This window comes from Podarcis bocagei, assembly GCF_964188305.1.
Source record: "Podarcis bocagei genome assembly, chromosome: 8".
NCBI lineage: Eukaryota > Metazoa > Chordata > Lepidosauria > Squamata > Lacertidae > Podarcis > Podarcis bocagei.
Window position 1 is genome coordinate 17,126,808 of NC_138133.1, and position 15,314 is coordinate 17,142,121.

General features: G+C 45.6%; 1 protein-coding gene across 7 annotated transcripts in view; it reads right to left on the reverse strand.

Moving 5' to 3' along the window:
- Positions 1 to 392: 392 nt before the first annotated feature.
- The window catches only part of CDH12 (cadherin 12), a 689,773-nt gene continuing 674,851 nt past the window's right edge, over positions 393 to 15,314 (reverse strand). For 4 of the 7 annotated variants that reach the window (XM_081206312.1, XM_081206313.1, XM_081206315.1 and 1 more), the window contains 4 exons: positions 12,957 to 13,078; positions 9,871 to 9,988; positions 5,717 to 5,968; positions 393 to 1,641 (listed from right to left, as the gene is read on the reverse strand). In XM_081206312.1, the coding sequence (XP_081062438.1) occupies positions 1,142 to 1,641; positions 5,717 to 5,968; positions 9,871 to 9,988; positions 12,957 to 13,078 (992 nt within the window). In that variant the 3' untranslated portion in view covers positions 393 to 1,141. Of the gene's footprint in view, positions 1,642 to 5,716; positions 5,969 to 9,870; positions 9,989 to 10,819; positions 11,059 to 12,825; positions 12,844 to 12,956; positions 13,079 to 15,314 lie in introns of those variants that run through there. The other 3 variants (XM_081206318.1, XM_081206317.1, XM_081206316.1) reach the window with 3 other exon arrangements.

The following is a 15,314-nucleotide window of genomic DNA, read 5'->3' on the forward strand; positions in this document are numbered from 1 at the left end:
GATTATTATACAGCAAATTGGGAAATAAGTCTTCGTGGTTTTTGAAGTCTCTTATTATCCATACACAATCTTACAAATGCGTTTTTCTCAAATGGAAGGCAGTAAGATATACTCTGTCCATAACAGGTTTTGTTACTTCTTATGGACAGAGCTTTGGAAATACGAACAATCAATTAAAAAACAAAACACTATGAGCAGTTGGCATCTCTGCTGCAGACAAAGTATGATATTATTTACACATACCACCTTAGCTATACACAGCAAAACGGATACCCAAATAATCCCCTCCATCTGACTAAACCCTCCAAAATCACCAGTAGCCTTTCTCTGAATATGAAGAGCATTCTGCAAGGACTATATCATCCAAATAAGAAATGTATACTTCCATCACTTCTCTCTCTCTCTTTTTAATTCTTGAAAAAGTGTAACATTTCGATGAACATTTTAAATATTCATTGACTTCAGTTAAAGACTGTGGGCTTTACAACTTGAATTGGAATAACAGCTTGTTAAAACTTTCCCTTGTGAAGTGTAGGCATAAGAAATGTGATGTCCTGGCAGACAACTTGCTTCCTTGGTTAAAAAACAAAACCAAACAGAACACAATCTCCACCGAGTTGCAATCGCTGGACAGACAAAATCCAGCCACTGTTCTACACTTTTTGTTTTAAAAGAACCAGAAGTCAGCGTGCGGCTATTGCTTCTCGACATAAAAGTTAATGTCCTCTTTATGTCAGTTTCCCTTAGCGCCATTTGCTGCAGTCATTTCCACTTTAAATAGTAAGAGTTTCAATAGGCACTTCAGTGGAATTAAGAAAAATCTACCACTCTTCCACCACCATGCCGGAAAGCTATCCTTCTTTCTGTGTTGTATCGGTAAATTGTAGCTAATAGGCCTGAGGTTGTCTCAGTGTGATTCCAAAGTAATAATAAAAAACAAAATCCACCAAGAAAGGAAACAGATTGTCAAGGATGCTCCTTCCCTTGACAAACAGGTAAACCAAGATTGACGGTATGATAAATATAGGAGCTCACTGGGACAGCTGCTGTCTCTTATAATCAAAGGAATCCTTTCCTATAAAGCTTGTTTATTTTAAAATTTGTTGTAGGTTTACATTTCTTCCCCCCTCCCTGCCCCCAGCTAAGTGACTTTATCCGGATTATAACTTTCTTCTTCTCCAAACATGTCTGCTAAGACTTTAAAACGTGGTCCCCAGTCACTCAAATAGTCATAATCCTGATCTGCCTCGGTTGCAAGCGAATCTATAGAGCTAAGAGACTCAGCCACAGATCCATTTCCTTCATAAGCGTATGTCGCTAGTGAGTCATAAGGGGGTGCTGAGGGATCGCCGTCATTTTCTCTCAGCCTTTGATTTATGAAATCTCTGATATTTGTGTTGTCCTCTGCGGGTGGTCTTGAGCGAGGTAAGCAGAGAGCATCTGGCTTTATATCCCTGCGTATTTTGTTATCCTCAATTGCTTTTGGATTCCTCAGGGCCCCGATGTCGAACGCCTGAGTGTCCTCTTCGCCACCTCCTTCATCATCATAATGGATGACGTTGTCTCGGATGTCTTCTTTAGAGGTCATGAGAGTGTCTTTTTTCTTCTGCCGCCTCAGCGCCACGTACAGCACCACGATGACTAAGACAAGAAGAGAATGGTAAATTAAGAGCGGAAGGAGTCCGGCTTTCTTCCAATAAAATACTGCATCACCTTCTAATATCTAGGAACTGTCAGGGGTGACTCACAAATTACTTTTTGATCTCAGGTATAAACAGGACCTGAGTTGAAATGGCAAAATGCAGGCCTGGCATCGTCAACTGCAAATGGAGCATATGGATTTTCTGCTTTCCTGACAGCCATGAAATGGGGGAAAGATCAGATTCATTTTTCTGTTTTTAACAGATTGGAAGCCTGGGCATTTATTTTTTAAAGAAGCCACTTAATTTTTTTTAGAAAGCATTGTGATCCTTACATTCGATACTGATTGCACTGAATGCAACCCTAGCTGCAGTTTACAGATTATTCTGTATTATGTTTATTTAACAAAATGTATATGCTGTTGGATTGTAAAAAAAACCACCCCTAAAACTACAACCCACACATCTCTAAGTGCTTTGCAACAATGCTTATAACAGCTCCACTTAACACACAAACACAGATGTACCCATTCACAGTTGATGGTGCCATGCTAACATTTTGCCACATAAATCTAATACCTGTGGTTAAGGTTCTCATTGTCATTTCTCTGCCTTTAAACTCCTCAGTGCACTGCAGGGGATCGTCCAAGCTAATGTGGTATGTGAGCTAGATAACTATTATGTCTTATTCCCCTTTACCAGCCTTTAATTATATCCTTTAATTGTATCAAGGAAATAGGCAACCTTGGATACAAAGGTCCTAAAAGCCTGCAATAATCATGTACCATGGGGCAGGTAAGCATATTCTGGCTCCCCATTCAGAGCTTATTGGGCTTTTGTTCAAGAAACCAATTTAAGCAGTTTCCTGTGTAAAATGAGGGTTACCGTATTTTTCGCGCTATAGGATGCACCGGCCCATAGGATGCACCTAGATTTTTTTTTTTGGGGGGGGGGGGAAATAAAGGGAAAAAAATTATCCCCCCCCCGGCGCGGGGCTAGGGCGGGAGAAGCCTGAGCTTCCCCCGACCCCAGAATGGGAGCCAGAGTGGCTCCCGGGGCTGCGGGTGGGGGAAGCCTGAGCTTCCACCACCCCCAGCCCCAGAAAGGGTCCGAGAGCGATGGCGAAGGTGAGCGCACCTTTGCCATTGCTCTCGGAACTTGCAGGGGCTGGGGGTGGGGGAAGCCCGAGCTTCCCCCGCCCCCAACCCCCAGAGCGGGTCAGAGAGCGATGGCGATGGTGCACGCACGTTCGCCATCGCTCTCGGAGCTTGCGAGGCTGGGGGCGGGGAAGCCGGAGCTTCCCCCGCCCCCAGCCCCCAGAGCGGGTCAGAGAGCGCTGGCGATGGTGCGCGCACCTTCGGCATCGCTCTGGGACCTTGCGCGGCTGAGGGCGGGGGAAGCCGGAGCTTCCTCCGCCCCCAGCCCCCAGAGCGGGTCAGAGAGCGCTGGCGATGGTGCGCGCACATTCGCCATCGCTCTCGGAGCTTGTGAGGCTGCAGGCAGGGGAAGCCGGAGCTTCCCCTGACCCCAGCCCCAAGAACAGGTCAGAGAGTGATGGCGAAGGTGCGCGCAGCTTTGGCATCGCTCTGGGAGCTTGCGCGGCTGGGGGATAGCTTCCTGAAGCCTGGAGAGCGAGAGGGGTCGGTGCGCACCGACCCCTCTCGCTCTCCAGGCTTCAGCAAAAGGCTGCATTCGCCCCATAGGACGCACACACATTTCCCCTTCATTTTTGGAGGGGAAAAAGTGCGTCCCATAGGGCGAAAAATACGGTAATAAGATAGCCTTTAGACAGAGGTCTTACTAGATGCAAATTATCTTTGTTATGGAGATTGGTAAAAAGAGGTACCATTGGAAGCAGCAAAGCAAAGGATTATTTAGGTGGACACCTTTAAACATTGCATGAACTGGGTTCAATTACCAAGTGAACCTACCGTATTTTTCGCTCCATAGGGCGCACCTAGTTTTCAGAGGGGGAAATCAAGGAAAAAAATATGATACCCCCCCCCCCAGCTCTGGGAGCAGCGGACAGGCTGCAGGCAGTCTGTGCGCTTCTCCCAGACCTTCTCCCTGCTTTTGCGGGAGGTGGGGGAATTCTCCCACCTCCCGCAAAAGCCCGCAGAAGCCGCACACTCTTTAAAGGGGCTGTGCGGCTTCTGCTGGCTTTTCTAGGAGGTGGGAGAAGGGACTGATGCGGCCAGTCAGTCCCTTCTCCCTCCTGGGGAAAAGCCCGAGAGAGGCACGGAGCTTGTGTGCAGCTCTTGATGGCTTTTCCCGCCTGACTCCCCCCTGCATTCACTCCATAGGACGCACACACATTTTCCCTTGTTTTTTAGGAGGGAAAAAGTGTGTCCTATAGAGCGAAAAATACGGTAACTGCCTCCCACCCAAGTCTTATTTTCAGGCCATTCAGAATTCAAAATAGTGCTGAATACATTACCTCTAGGCTCCATAAGACCTTGATCAGTCTAAGACACCCCAGCCTAAGGCAAGCCAGAGATACCATCCTTTTTTTAAGAATTCAGAAAGTCTCAGATCAAGAGGTTCATGTCTCTGAGTCTGAGACAACTGGGCATGTACATCCTAAGATAATACTGCAGAGTATATGTCACGTACTCTATCATATATGCTATATTGCCTATACATCCTCATCCTGATGTCTTCCGAGTGCTGTTGGACTATCACTCCCATCATCTCCAAACTTTGGTCATCTGAAGGGCACCAGGTTGGGGAAGGCCATACAAATGATTTTCATGTAATTATTGCCAATGCTCATGTTTAAGTACAGTGGTGCCCCGCAAGACGAACGCCTCGAAAGACAAAAAACTCGCTAGACGAAGGAGTTTTTCGTTTTCTTAGCCGCTTCGCAAGACGCATTTCCCTATGGGCTTGCTTCGCAAAACGAAGCTTGCCCCGCAAGCTCTGGGGATAGCGGGGAAGCACAGTGCGTCTTCCCCGCTGTCCCCAGACCTCTTTTGAAGCAAGGGGCGGCAGGAAGAAGATCGCTTCTCCCCGTTGCCAGCCCCGCAATCTCCGGGGACAGAGGGGAAGGCGCGCGCGCCTTCCCCTCTCTCCCCAGACCTCTTTTGAACCAAGGGGCGGCAACGGGGAGAAGCAATCTTCTCCCCGCCGCCCCTTGCTTTAAACAGGTCCGGGGACAGAGGGGAAGGCGCGCGGCGCTTCCCCTCTGTCCCTGGACGGTCTCCATAAGAACGCATTGATTGATTTTCAATGCATTCCTATGGGAAACCGTGCTTCGCAAGACAAAAAACTTGCGGAACGAATTAATTTCGTCTTGCGAGGCACCACTGTACACAGTCTTACCTTGGTTGTCGAATGTCTTGGTACTCAGACGTTTTGGCTCCTGAACACCACAAACCTGGAAGGGAGTGTTCCAGGTTGCAAAAGTTTTTCGGAAGCCGAACGTCTGACACGGCTTCCAATTGAGTGCAGGAAGCTCCTGTAGCCAATAGGAAGCCACGCCTTGGTTTTCAAACCGGTTTTGGAGTCAAATGGACTCCCGGAACGGATTAAGTTCGACAACCAGGGGTATGACTGCATACAACATTTAGTACATTGCCCCCCCCCCTTTATTCCAGAGTGGTTCCCAAACAGAATAACCTTAACTACACATCTGGGAATTTCTGGGGGATCCAGTGAAATCTGGAGAATGCATCAAACTCTCCTTTGAAAAGGTCCGCTTACCTTATTTGGTAGGCGACATTGCGGCCGGGCTCCAGGTCCTGCGTGACCCAGCCAAGGGCTAGAGACTGTCACGCTCCTTGCCATCGGTGCTGGGCAGGGCCCTGCTCAAGGAGCGGGTCTCACCAACCAATCAGCGCCTATGGGAGCGTGTCTATGGTGAATTTAAACTCCAACATGGCGGGGAGGCCGTCCTCTCACGCCATTCACCGCATCTGAGTTTCAGTACATGGTATCTTATGCTACATGGCTGTGCTCCTGAAAACTCCCACCTCTAAAAGCAGCTTACAGGAGCTGCCTTTTGGGAATTTCGTAACACAACTGAGGAATAGACTATGTAGTAGCAGTGAAACTTCTTTCTGTAAAAGAGTACTAACCTAGAAGTATAACAATGCACAACAGGATTGCAATCAAGGCTCCTGTGCTGAGTCCGACTGGCAGGAAGATTGCCTCGGCATTGCACGAGAGGATGGTGCCATCAGAGTCACATCTGCAAACCCGGATTGTCATCGTGTTTGTACTGCTTTGTATGGGGTAGCTGCTGTCTTCTATCACAACTGGAAGGAAATATAACTCTTGCTGCCGGCGGCTGTACCCACTTCTCCTGGCCACAATTCCAGCTGTGTTGTCTGGAGGGGGAAACAAAAGAACACTACAGATAAGGTTCTTGCTCTTTCCTTGGTGTCATGACTTGACAAAAATGCAGAACATTGAGAAACTCATGCCTGGCATTGCAGCTCCTGTGCACTGAAAGCAAGAGTACCCTATTTCTTCCTCCCTTCCCCCGTAATGTAAACTATTGGAAATGGTGTGAAATCATGTTGTTCTTCACTGTCAATAAGGTGGAATGAGGGTGGGGGGAAATTGCAATGGGGTGCCATCATATCATGCATTCCCTGTTTCTAGGATTGTGGGAGAGAGAGGAGGGGAAATCAATCTGTTGCTTCCAATGTCAATCTCGCATGCACCTTCACACTCAGACACGGCCTATTTGAGGTTCCACAATCAGTATAGTTTCTATGCTTCATCATTACCCAAAGCATCACATTCAAATGAGATGCCAGGTAATGGAATCCTCTCCTCTCTTCCCTGGGCAAATGGTAATTATTGTGACTCTTCTCTATAAAGCTGGCTCAGTTTGACAGCAGGCTTGTCATAGCACACAAAAAAGATGAAAAACAACCACCAAAAAACCCAAAACTACCCTAGGGGTAACTATCTTTGCCACATCTCTTGCTTTTCCTCAGGTCTGCCTGGATGCCCTTCAACGACTGTGATTGCCATTCAGTTCTCCAGTGGGAAGGGAAATGTGGCTTTCTTGCTTTGCCAATTTCCACTGGAGGCACCTTAGAAAGGTAGGAAACCTTCCTTGATGCAGCACCTGCTCAGAAGAGATGATTAAGAAAAGTCCCACCAGAAATCAAACTAGACACTCAATACCATTAGAACATTTGCCAGTAATCTCTGATTAAGGTGAATGCAGGCCTCTGTGAGTGGTGTTTCTCGCGCTTTCCCTGGTAGGGGCTGGGTTATCGCGCCTTTCCCCTGAATCAAAGAAACCCAGTGAGGGAGAAAACTGATGTAAAGATTAAAAGGATTAAGCAGGGAGTGAGATTAGAAACCAATTTGCTGGCAGGTCTGATTGGGATTGCCTGGGGTGCTCTCTCTCCTGCCTTATTATCTCTCCTACACTCGCTAGTTCACAGCATCTCCCACAACATTACATGTCTCTCTATACTGGATGTTTTTTCTTCCCTCTTTGAATGCTGCTGCAAAAGAATTGAGAGATGAACTGACAGATCCTGTTTCCTTGTAGATAGGCTCAGATCCCAGTGGAACCATCAGTTGCTGAGTATCTGAAGACAAGTGTTGCTTTTAGGGGAAAGTCTGCGGGTAGATGCTATGACATTATAAGTAGGCCTTGTGCAGGTTGCAGCCCAGTTACACTACAGCAGCCTTTGCCCTCCAGATGTTTTTGGACTCCAACTCCCATCAGCCTCATCTAGCATTGTGAAAGGTTGGGTGTTGTGGGGAGTTCAGTACCACACAGAGGACCGCAGGTTGTCCTGCATGAAAAAGATTTCAAGGCTGACTCACACATGCCATGTTATGCATATTGTATAGTTCAGGGCCTTTTTTTAAGATGGAACTCAGTTCCGGCACCTTTCAGTTGGGTTCCGCCACCTCACAGATGGGCGCCATTGCAAGAGAACGAGGGAGGCGTTCGTGATGAGCTCCCACAACTCTTTTTCTAGAAAAATAGTTCTGATATAGCTTATCATAGCTACCATCTAATTCTTTAGTAGGCATAAAGTTGGTAAGGACTCGGCTAGAATGTATGAGTCCAATTCAGACTGAACGCAGGGGAGACAATCTCTGTACTTTTCACCACCCTACAGTCTAGCTTTATTCCTCACAGATGTGATATAATCTGAGGGTTGATTGGTGGCACGGTGCAAAGTAATTGCCAGATTTGCACCACCATTGAAACCACAAGTGAAATATATGTCTAGCATTTTATATTTATGGCATCGCTAAAGTACATAGTGGGTAACAGCTTTTCCTTATCTCGCTCAGCTCACTATTCTGTCTCTCTGATGGATTTGAAGCAGGAACAAACTGGGCAGGGCAGGAAGCTAATGTCTGAGGCCGTTTTGAATGGTTGGGTCCAGGAGACTCTGGTACTCTATAGCAGGAGTATCCAGCATGGTGTGTTCTAGGTGGTGCTAGACTCCAACTCTCATCATTCCTGGCAATTGGTCATGGTTGCTGGGGCTGATATGAGATGGAATCCAGTGGCATCTGCTCTCTTGTAAGCTTGTGCAACCTGAGACCTAGCAAGGCACGCACAGGCCACCAGTCATGTATGTTCATCTATTCAGATGTTTAAGAGATCCAACATCACCAAGGATGTGGCAGGCCCAATAGGGCTTTGTGAATTTTGATATGAAATAGCCTGAGCTGTACCTTAGAAATGCATAGTTTCAGGGAGAATACAATTAGAGATGTATATTTTTACATCAAAATGCAATTTTTTATGCAGTTTTTTTTTTTTTTAAATGCAGATAGATACAGAACCAAACATAGTGAAAATGTGTGAAAGGGACAGTGGCTGGGGGAAAAAGATGGATTCATCCATCTGTCAAGGCCAGTATACATAGTTGGTGAGAATTATTCAGCCAAGAATGTCACAAGATGCACAGATAAGATATAGACCACATTCCCTTTTGTGTGAAGAAGTGTTGTCATTAATTGTGCACCTTGCTGGTAGGTGCCAGTAATTTTGAGGAAATAAATTACTTTAGTTTTAAGGATTAAATATACCTTAGATTATGAAATCACATAATCAATATGAATCTGCAGGACTCAACTATCTTCCTTTGTCCACCGTGGCTCTTGATATTGACATTGATTTTAATAAATGTTACACACCCAACTAGGGCCATCCTATGCTAAGGACTCTCCTCCCTGGAAGAGAGGGGAGTAGTTGTGGGCGGGAGCCCGAGCTCCGCCTCCCCCACTCACCTGGCTGGCGCCCGCCCCCATCAGCAGGCACCCAACCAGGTGCCTCCGAGGGGGCATGGCCAGCATCCTAAATGCTGCGGCACCAGCCCTTCCTCGGCCTCATTCTCCTTCGTCCCGTCGTGAGTCACCCACCCTCCACTCCCTTTGAGCTCAGGGTCTTAGATTTTCATTGGCCTTGCTATGGACCTTAGGTTGGTCACCCTGGTTGTCCGGGGGGGCTGGTAGGAGTTTTTCCATTTGGCATTAGGCTTTTTGTTTTTTTCGCCTACCTCGTAGCAATCGTCACAACTTTTGTGGTATTGGTGGGTAGGTTAGGCATTGGAAAAATGTGTTGTGGAATCGAAGGTGTGGCCATCGCCTATGCCTTCAATATTTTGGGTATTCAGTTAAAGGAATTTGGCGGTCATGTATTCTGTCCGATGCCTGCTTGGCGGGAGGCCATGGCACGACCCCCGGTGACATCAGGGGGAGAGCCTATAGTTGGATTAGCATCAACAGGCTCCACCTACTGGTGAATAAACCCCCTTGTTCGAGACTTCCAATGCCTAAGCCAATACCTTTTCACTGCTGTAATCAATAAAGTTGTGGCCTTTTTCTTGCCCATTAACCTTATATCTTGTGTCCTTGTGTATTCATTTCACATTGCGGGGGGTCGGGTCCTCGAACCACAAGACTATGCTACTAAGCATAGTACAGATGGTGCCTATTTCTGAGCAGTTATCCTTCAGTTACTCCAAACCTATTTTTCTCCTCCCCTTTCTCCCTTGCTTTGGGGTCTTTCACCATGATGATCAAGCTGATGGAACCCCACCCCCTTTTTTGTCTAGTAGACCCCCAACACTCCTTTGTCTGTAAAGCACTGTTCTCATCTCCCTTGTGTGGTATCTGGAAAACAATTGCACATTGAAGCAGCTCACTGTCTCACATATAAATAGAAGGCTGTAGCCACCAGAATAACTGAACAAAACAATTGTTATCATCATCATCATCCAAAATAGAAACTTACTTCTGAAATCGTGGACTGTGAAATTTGGCTTGGTAGACACCTCAGGAGAGAGTCGAAAGGAGAATCTTTGTCCAGCAGGTGACAAATCCTTGTCTGCTGCACCGACAATCTGAATGACCTAAAACCACAATGGGATAAAAACTTCAGCACACATTTCTGTGTGAAAGGAAATGTCTTAATTTGATTAGCATGTTGTAGGATGTTAATTTGGACATAATGCACCAAACTGAAACACAGGTTTTCAGACAAAAGAAGGGTTTCACTAACATATCTCCCCAAAGAAAGAAACTCGAAATGTAAAGCTTAAAGTTAACATAGGCTGCAGTGTTCAAACCCTCTGTAGCTATTTTCTGCAAGAGTTCTGACTTCATTTGACTGTCAGTTGGTTTAGTTGCTGAGGTGTTCTGGAATATTCATGTCCTTATGGTTCAGCACATCACCAGCTTGGGGTTGACTTGCTGGGCAGGGGAGGGACCAATCCAACCCAGGAACTCACCGGGCCCCTCAGGGGTATGGCAGCTGACCTCTTAAAAATCAAGGTTGCCCACCATTGCAGCATTCCTTCAGTTTTGAGAGTCTTCCACTGAGGCATCAGGTGGCCACTGGTTTACATGACTAGGAATGAATTTTACTCTCAGTCACAGCTGGCCTTGGTTGAGAGGTTTTCACCTTTTTCCTCCGTGGATAGTCGTACCTTGGTTCTCAAATGCCTTGGTACTCATGCATTTGGTTCCCGAATGCCACAAACCTGGAAGTAAGTATTCCAGTTTGTGAACGTTTTTCAGAAGCCGAATGTCCGATGCGGCTTCCACTTAACTGCAGGAAGCTCCTGCAGCCAATCGGAAGTCATGCCTTGGTTTTTAAACAGTTTCAGGAGTCAAGCAAACTCCAGGAATGGATTAAGTTTGGGAACCAAGGTACAACTGTATTTTAAATTGTTGTTACCCACCCTGAGGTCATTTATGATAAAGGGTGGGAAAGAAATTGTGTAAACAAAAATAGAAGAAAAACTGCAATTGGTTGCCCTGACAGTAATCTGAGCCAGTCTTTTCCTGTGGGCAGAACTCACCAAAGAGAGGCAATCCCTGAAGGTAAAATAGACAGGGGGCATGATGTTAGCACTGTTAAAGATAATGGTTTAATGTCCTGAAATGGGAATGTCTGCTTATGTTAAATTGCCTGGAGTTCTTTGGCAATAGCTCTCTCATGTGATTGGCTAACTGTGAGTCATATGAGAGAGGCATTCCATTCTGTTGTGACTGTTACTCAAGTAACTCTCATTTTTAACTGCTTTCTGCTTCTTTCTCAGTGTGTGGGGAGAATAGCTGCTGAGAGAAACTTCACAGGATGCTGCTGAGGACGGTGTATGTTATTGTGATCTGTCTGAAATGAAATGCACAAGAAATCCCTAAATGTTAATAGGGAGAAACCTGTGCTCTCTATAAGGAACAAAGTGAATAAATATGAGATTTTAGATATGTTTTCAGTTTTGAGTCTGGACATTGCATATCATCAAAAATGATATAGATATATAGATTTTATCTATCTATCCATCCATTCATGGCAAAGTTTGACCATCCTCCATTCACTTCAACCTCTGCCATCAGCCTTGAGTGAAGGCTAAGCTGCAAGGCCTACAGCCTACCAAGTTAGCTCACTCTGCCACATGACACCTATCTCCTTTTTATCCCTGCACTTGGACCAGCTCATATGCGGATGGTTGCAAGCATTCTCCTACAAATGCTGACACTTTGATCATTTCAGACAATTTCAGTAGCACTTCTATGCATTTATTACATGCCACACAGAAGCAAACACTGTGGAAGGGGCTCTTTAAGCAGTTGCCATGGGCAGTTATTTAAACTAGTTACTATCTATACTGAGGAGATTGAAGAAATGTTTTTTTTTTTGTGGGTTTTTTTTGCTCCATAGGTGTAGTAATTCAAGTAACAGAATTGTTGAGGCTGCAAATCCCATCTCCTCTGGGCAATAGTGTTGAATGATGGTGGTTTTTTTTTTGTTTTTTTAAAGTGCCCGGAGTCTTGGAACTCTCCATTTGATTCTGCAAGGCTTATAAACAGGACTATATATGGTAGAATATAACAGTGCAGATATTCTTATGTTTATTACCATTGAGCAGCACCTCAAGAAAAGTAGGGTTTGGGAAAACTTAATGACCGATGGGGGTGGGAATGAGAAGCAGGTTTAGTAGAATTTACACCGGCCGTATATTTTATTTTTCAGTCTGCTAACGTTTTGCTCATCCTGGCAAGGAAATTGCTGTCTTTTATGAGTTTTGTTCCCAGGCAAGGGGAACTTGTGATTATACTGCCTAACTTCAGTGGATCCCTGGGGGCCAGCTATATATGGTGGCTGAATACATCTTTTGGAGAGTCACAGTTAATTTGCAGAACCAGTCGATACACTATCTTTTAAGGTGTCGACCGTACAAGAAATGCAGTTATCAAATACAAGCCTGAATGACTATTCACCCTGCTGTCTATTCAGCCTGCTGTCCATACATTGAAGTCTGCCAGGTGCTGAACATACACCTCTGTTTCTGGCAGTCCCAGGCAGGGAGCTATAAGAGGTGTTTTTCAAGCCTTTAATAGGCCACAACGTAGTTTGTGGTCTGTGCTTGGCTTGGTGGGTCGCAGGGTATGTCTGCCTGATCCAATAAATGCAGTTTTAAGATTGTGACTAATGGGATTCACTAAAAACTGAAAGTTCCTGGTTAAAATAGCATCCCAGCCACAAACTTGCTATGTAGCTTTTGGCAGAGACTGTTTCCCCAGTTTTAGCTCCCAATATACAACACGGGGATAGGAGAATACTGGCTCACTTTTCAGGGTTGTTGTAAGCATTGCTCAGATAAGTATTATTTTTATTCTGAGTTGTTTTCAGTGCAGCCCTCTCTCTTTAGAAATGCATTCAATATATAAGTAAATAAAATACCTCAAATACTCAAAAGGTACAAGACCAATAGTTATCGTTAAGTAGCTTTTGTTGTTGGTTAACCACTGCACATGATTACAATCATTCCTCATGACTACATCCACAGGTAACATTAAAAAGGAGAGAGATACCTGTCCTGGCCTTGCATTTTCACACACATAGGACTCATAGGGCACTGCAATTTCAGGAGGAAATTCATTGACATCTAGGACATTTATGATGACGTTGACCTTGCTGGTTAATAGTGGATTGCCTATTAAGAAAAATAAATAAAAATAAATTAGGTATGGAATACTTACGACATCTAAAGCAGCATTATATATTCACATAAGGCAGTGAAAGGCATAATTACAGATATATCTTAACATGGCCTTTCATATTGGTCTGGCAAATGGTTCACTCAAGAGGGGTTGCACCTAACAGTCATACGAAGTTGGGGCAGAGGACCAAACTATATAATTTAAGCATGCTTATATAGAAACATTTAGCACTTCCCCTTTATGGGCTAAAACTGGCAGTGCCATAAGTAGGATGTGGGGAAAGAGTTACAATACTTAGTTACAACACAATACAGTGGTACATCTGGTTACGAACTTAATTCGTTCTGGAGGTCCGTTCTTAACCTGAAACCGTTCTTAATCTGAGGTACCACTTTAGTTAATGGGGCCTCCTGCTGCCGCCGCCGCCCGATTTCTGTTCTCATCCTGAGGTAAAGTTCTTAACCCGAGGTATTACTTCCGGGTTAGCGGAGTCTGTAACCCAAAGTGTTTGTAACCTGAGGTACCACGGTAGTTACAAATGTGCTCTCTTGCACGTATATCCCCATTTCCCTTTGCATTAACTCCACATCACCTGGAATCTATAGGTTAAATCCAAACATAGCAGGGCAATCCAAATGCCTCTTATACTGGAGGTTGTGTGAGATGAGCCAAGGCATCTTTCTGCCCAGATCTCACAACTAAGCTAGCCTCCTGCCTGAGTGACACAAGGATCACAGCACTTAAACCTCCCCCTTCTGCCTTTCAAACATGTGGGTGGGCAGGAGCCAGTGGAAAGGTCCTGAAATGGGGGGCATTCTGAAGGCAAGAAGGAGTAGGGCTGTCATCATGGGATTCACTGAATCCCAAGCTGGCCTCACTGCTGTCATGTGATGGCACTGAGACCCGATCATCCTGCCTCATCTTCTGCCCTCCCTGCTATGGCTGCATTGGTGGTCCTGTCACTCCATAAAGTCCTGTTGGCCAGGGGAAGTTAGGATGCTGCTGCAAATTATCTGAGTTTATGCCCCATGGACTGTCATGGGATAAAGGTATTTGAGAGCAGAAGCCGTAAAGGAGTCTAGAAATGTTGTGAAATGCTGAAAAGCTGCAAAACCGTTTAGCATGCTGAGTCATTCGCTGTATAAGTATTGTATCTGCTTGAAGGCAAACTCAGTGTCTCACTCAGTGTGTCAGGATCAGTCAGCAACTGTGTGTGTGGTGGAGCCTGTGCCCTGTGAAGCCTGTGCTCAATGGAGACTCTGTGTGACTCAGTAACTGTGTATGCTCTGAAGCTAGTTTAATGTTCTGTTCACTATGCTGTTACAGTGGTACCTCGGGTTACAGACGCTTCAGGTCACAGAAGCTTCAGGTTACAGATTCTGCTAACCCAGAAATAGTACCTCGGGTTAAGAACTTTGCTTCAGGATGAGAACAGAAATCGTGCTCCAGCGGCGCGGTGGCAGCAGGAGGCCCTATTAGCTAAAGTGGTGCTTCAGGTTAAGAACAGTTTCAGGATAAGAACGGACCTCCAGAACGAATTAAGTTCTTAACCCAAGGCACCACAGTATTAGCAAACAAGTTTACTTTAACTCAGTAAAGCTTTTATTCTTTTACCGAAGAAGACTCTGCATTATTAATTTACGCTGAGCGTCATAGACATCAATGTGAAAAGTTAGCCATGACTAAGACTGCAATCCTAACCTCACTTTCCTGGGAGAAAGCCCCATTTTATTCCATGGGATTTACCTCTGTATGGACGCATTTAGGTTTGCAGCCCAAGTTAAATCCTACTGATTTAACTGGGAGCTATTTATTACTAACAATTGCAATCCAACCCTATGTGCAACTACATATACATAGGCCCTAACAAGCCAGCACTTTTCTGGGTAATGGGATTGTGCAGATGACTGGGGTCATCTACGCTTTCCCACAAAGGGAAATGGGCTTGTGCTCAAGACTCCTTCTCCCACCTCATTGTTGAGGATATCATCTATGTGCTGAGCCTTTGCTCCTCTGTACAAATAAATAATAATAGTAATAATACAGTGGTACCTCGGGTTAGAGGGACGCGGGTGGCGCTGTGGGTAAAACCTCAGTGCCTAGGGCTTGCCGATCGCATGGTCGGCGGTTTGAATCCCCGCGGCTTGAATCCCTGCGGCGGGGTGAGCTCCCGTCTTTCGGTCCCAGCTCCTGCCCACCTAGCAGTTCGAAAGCACGTCAAAGTGCAAG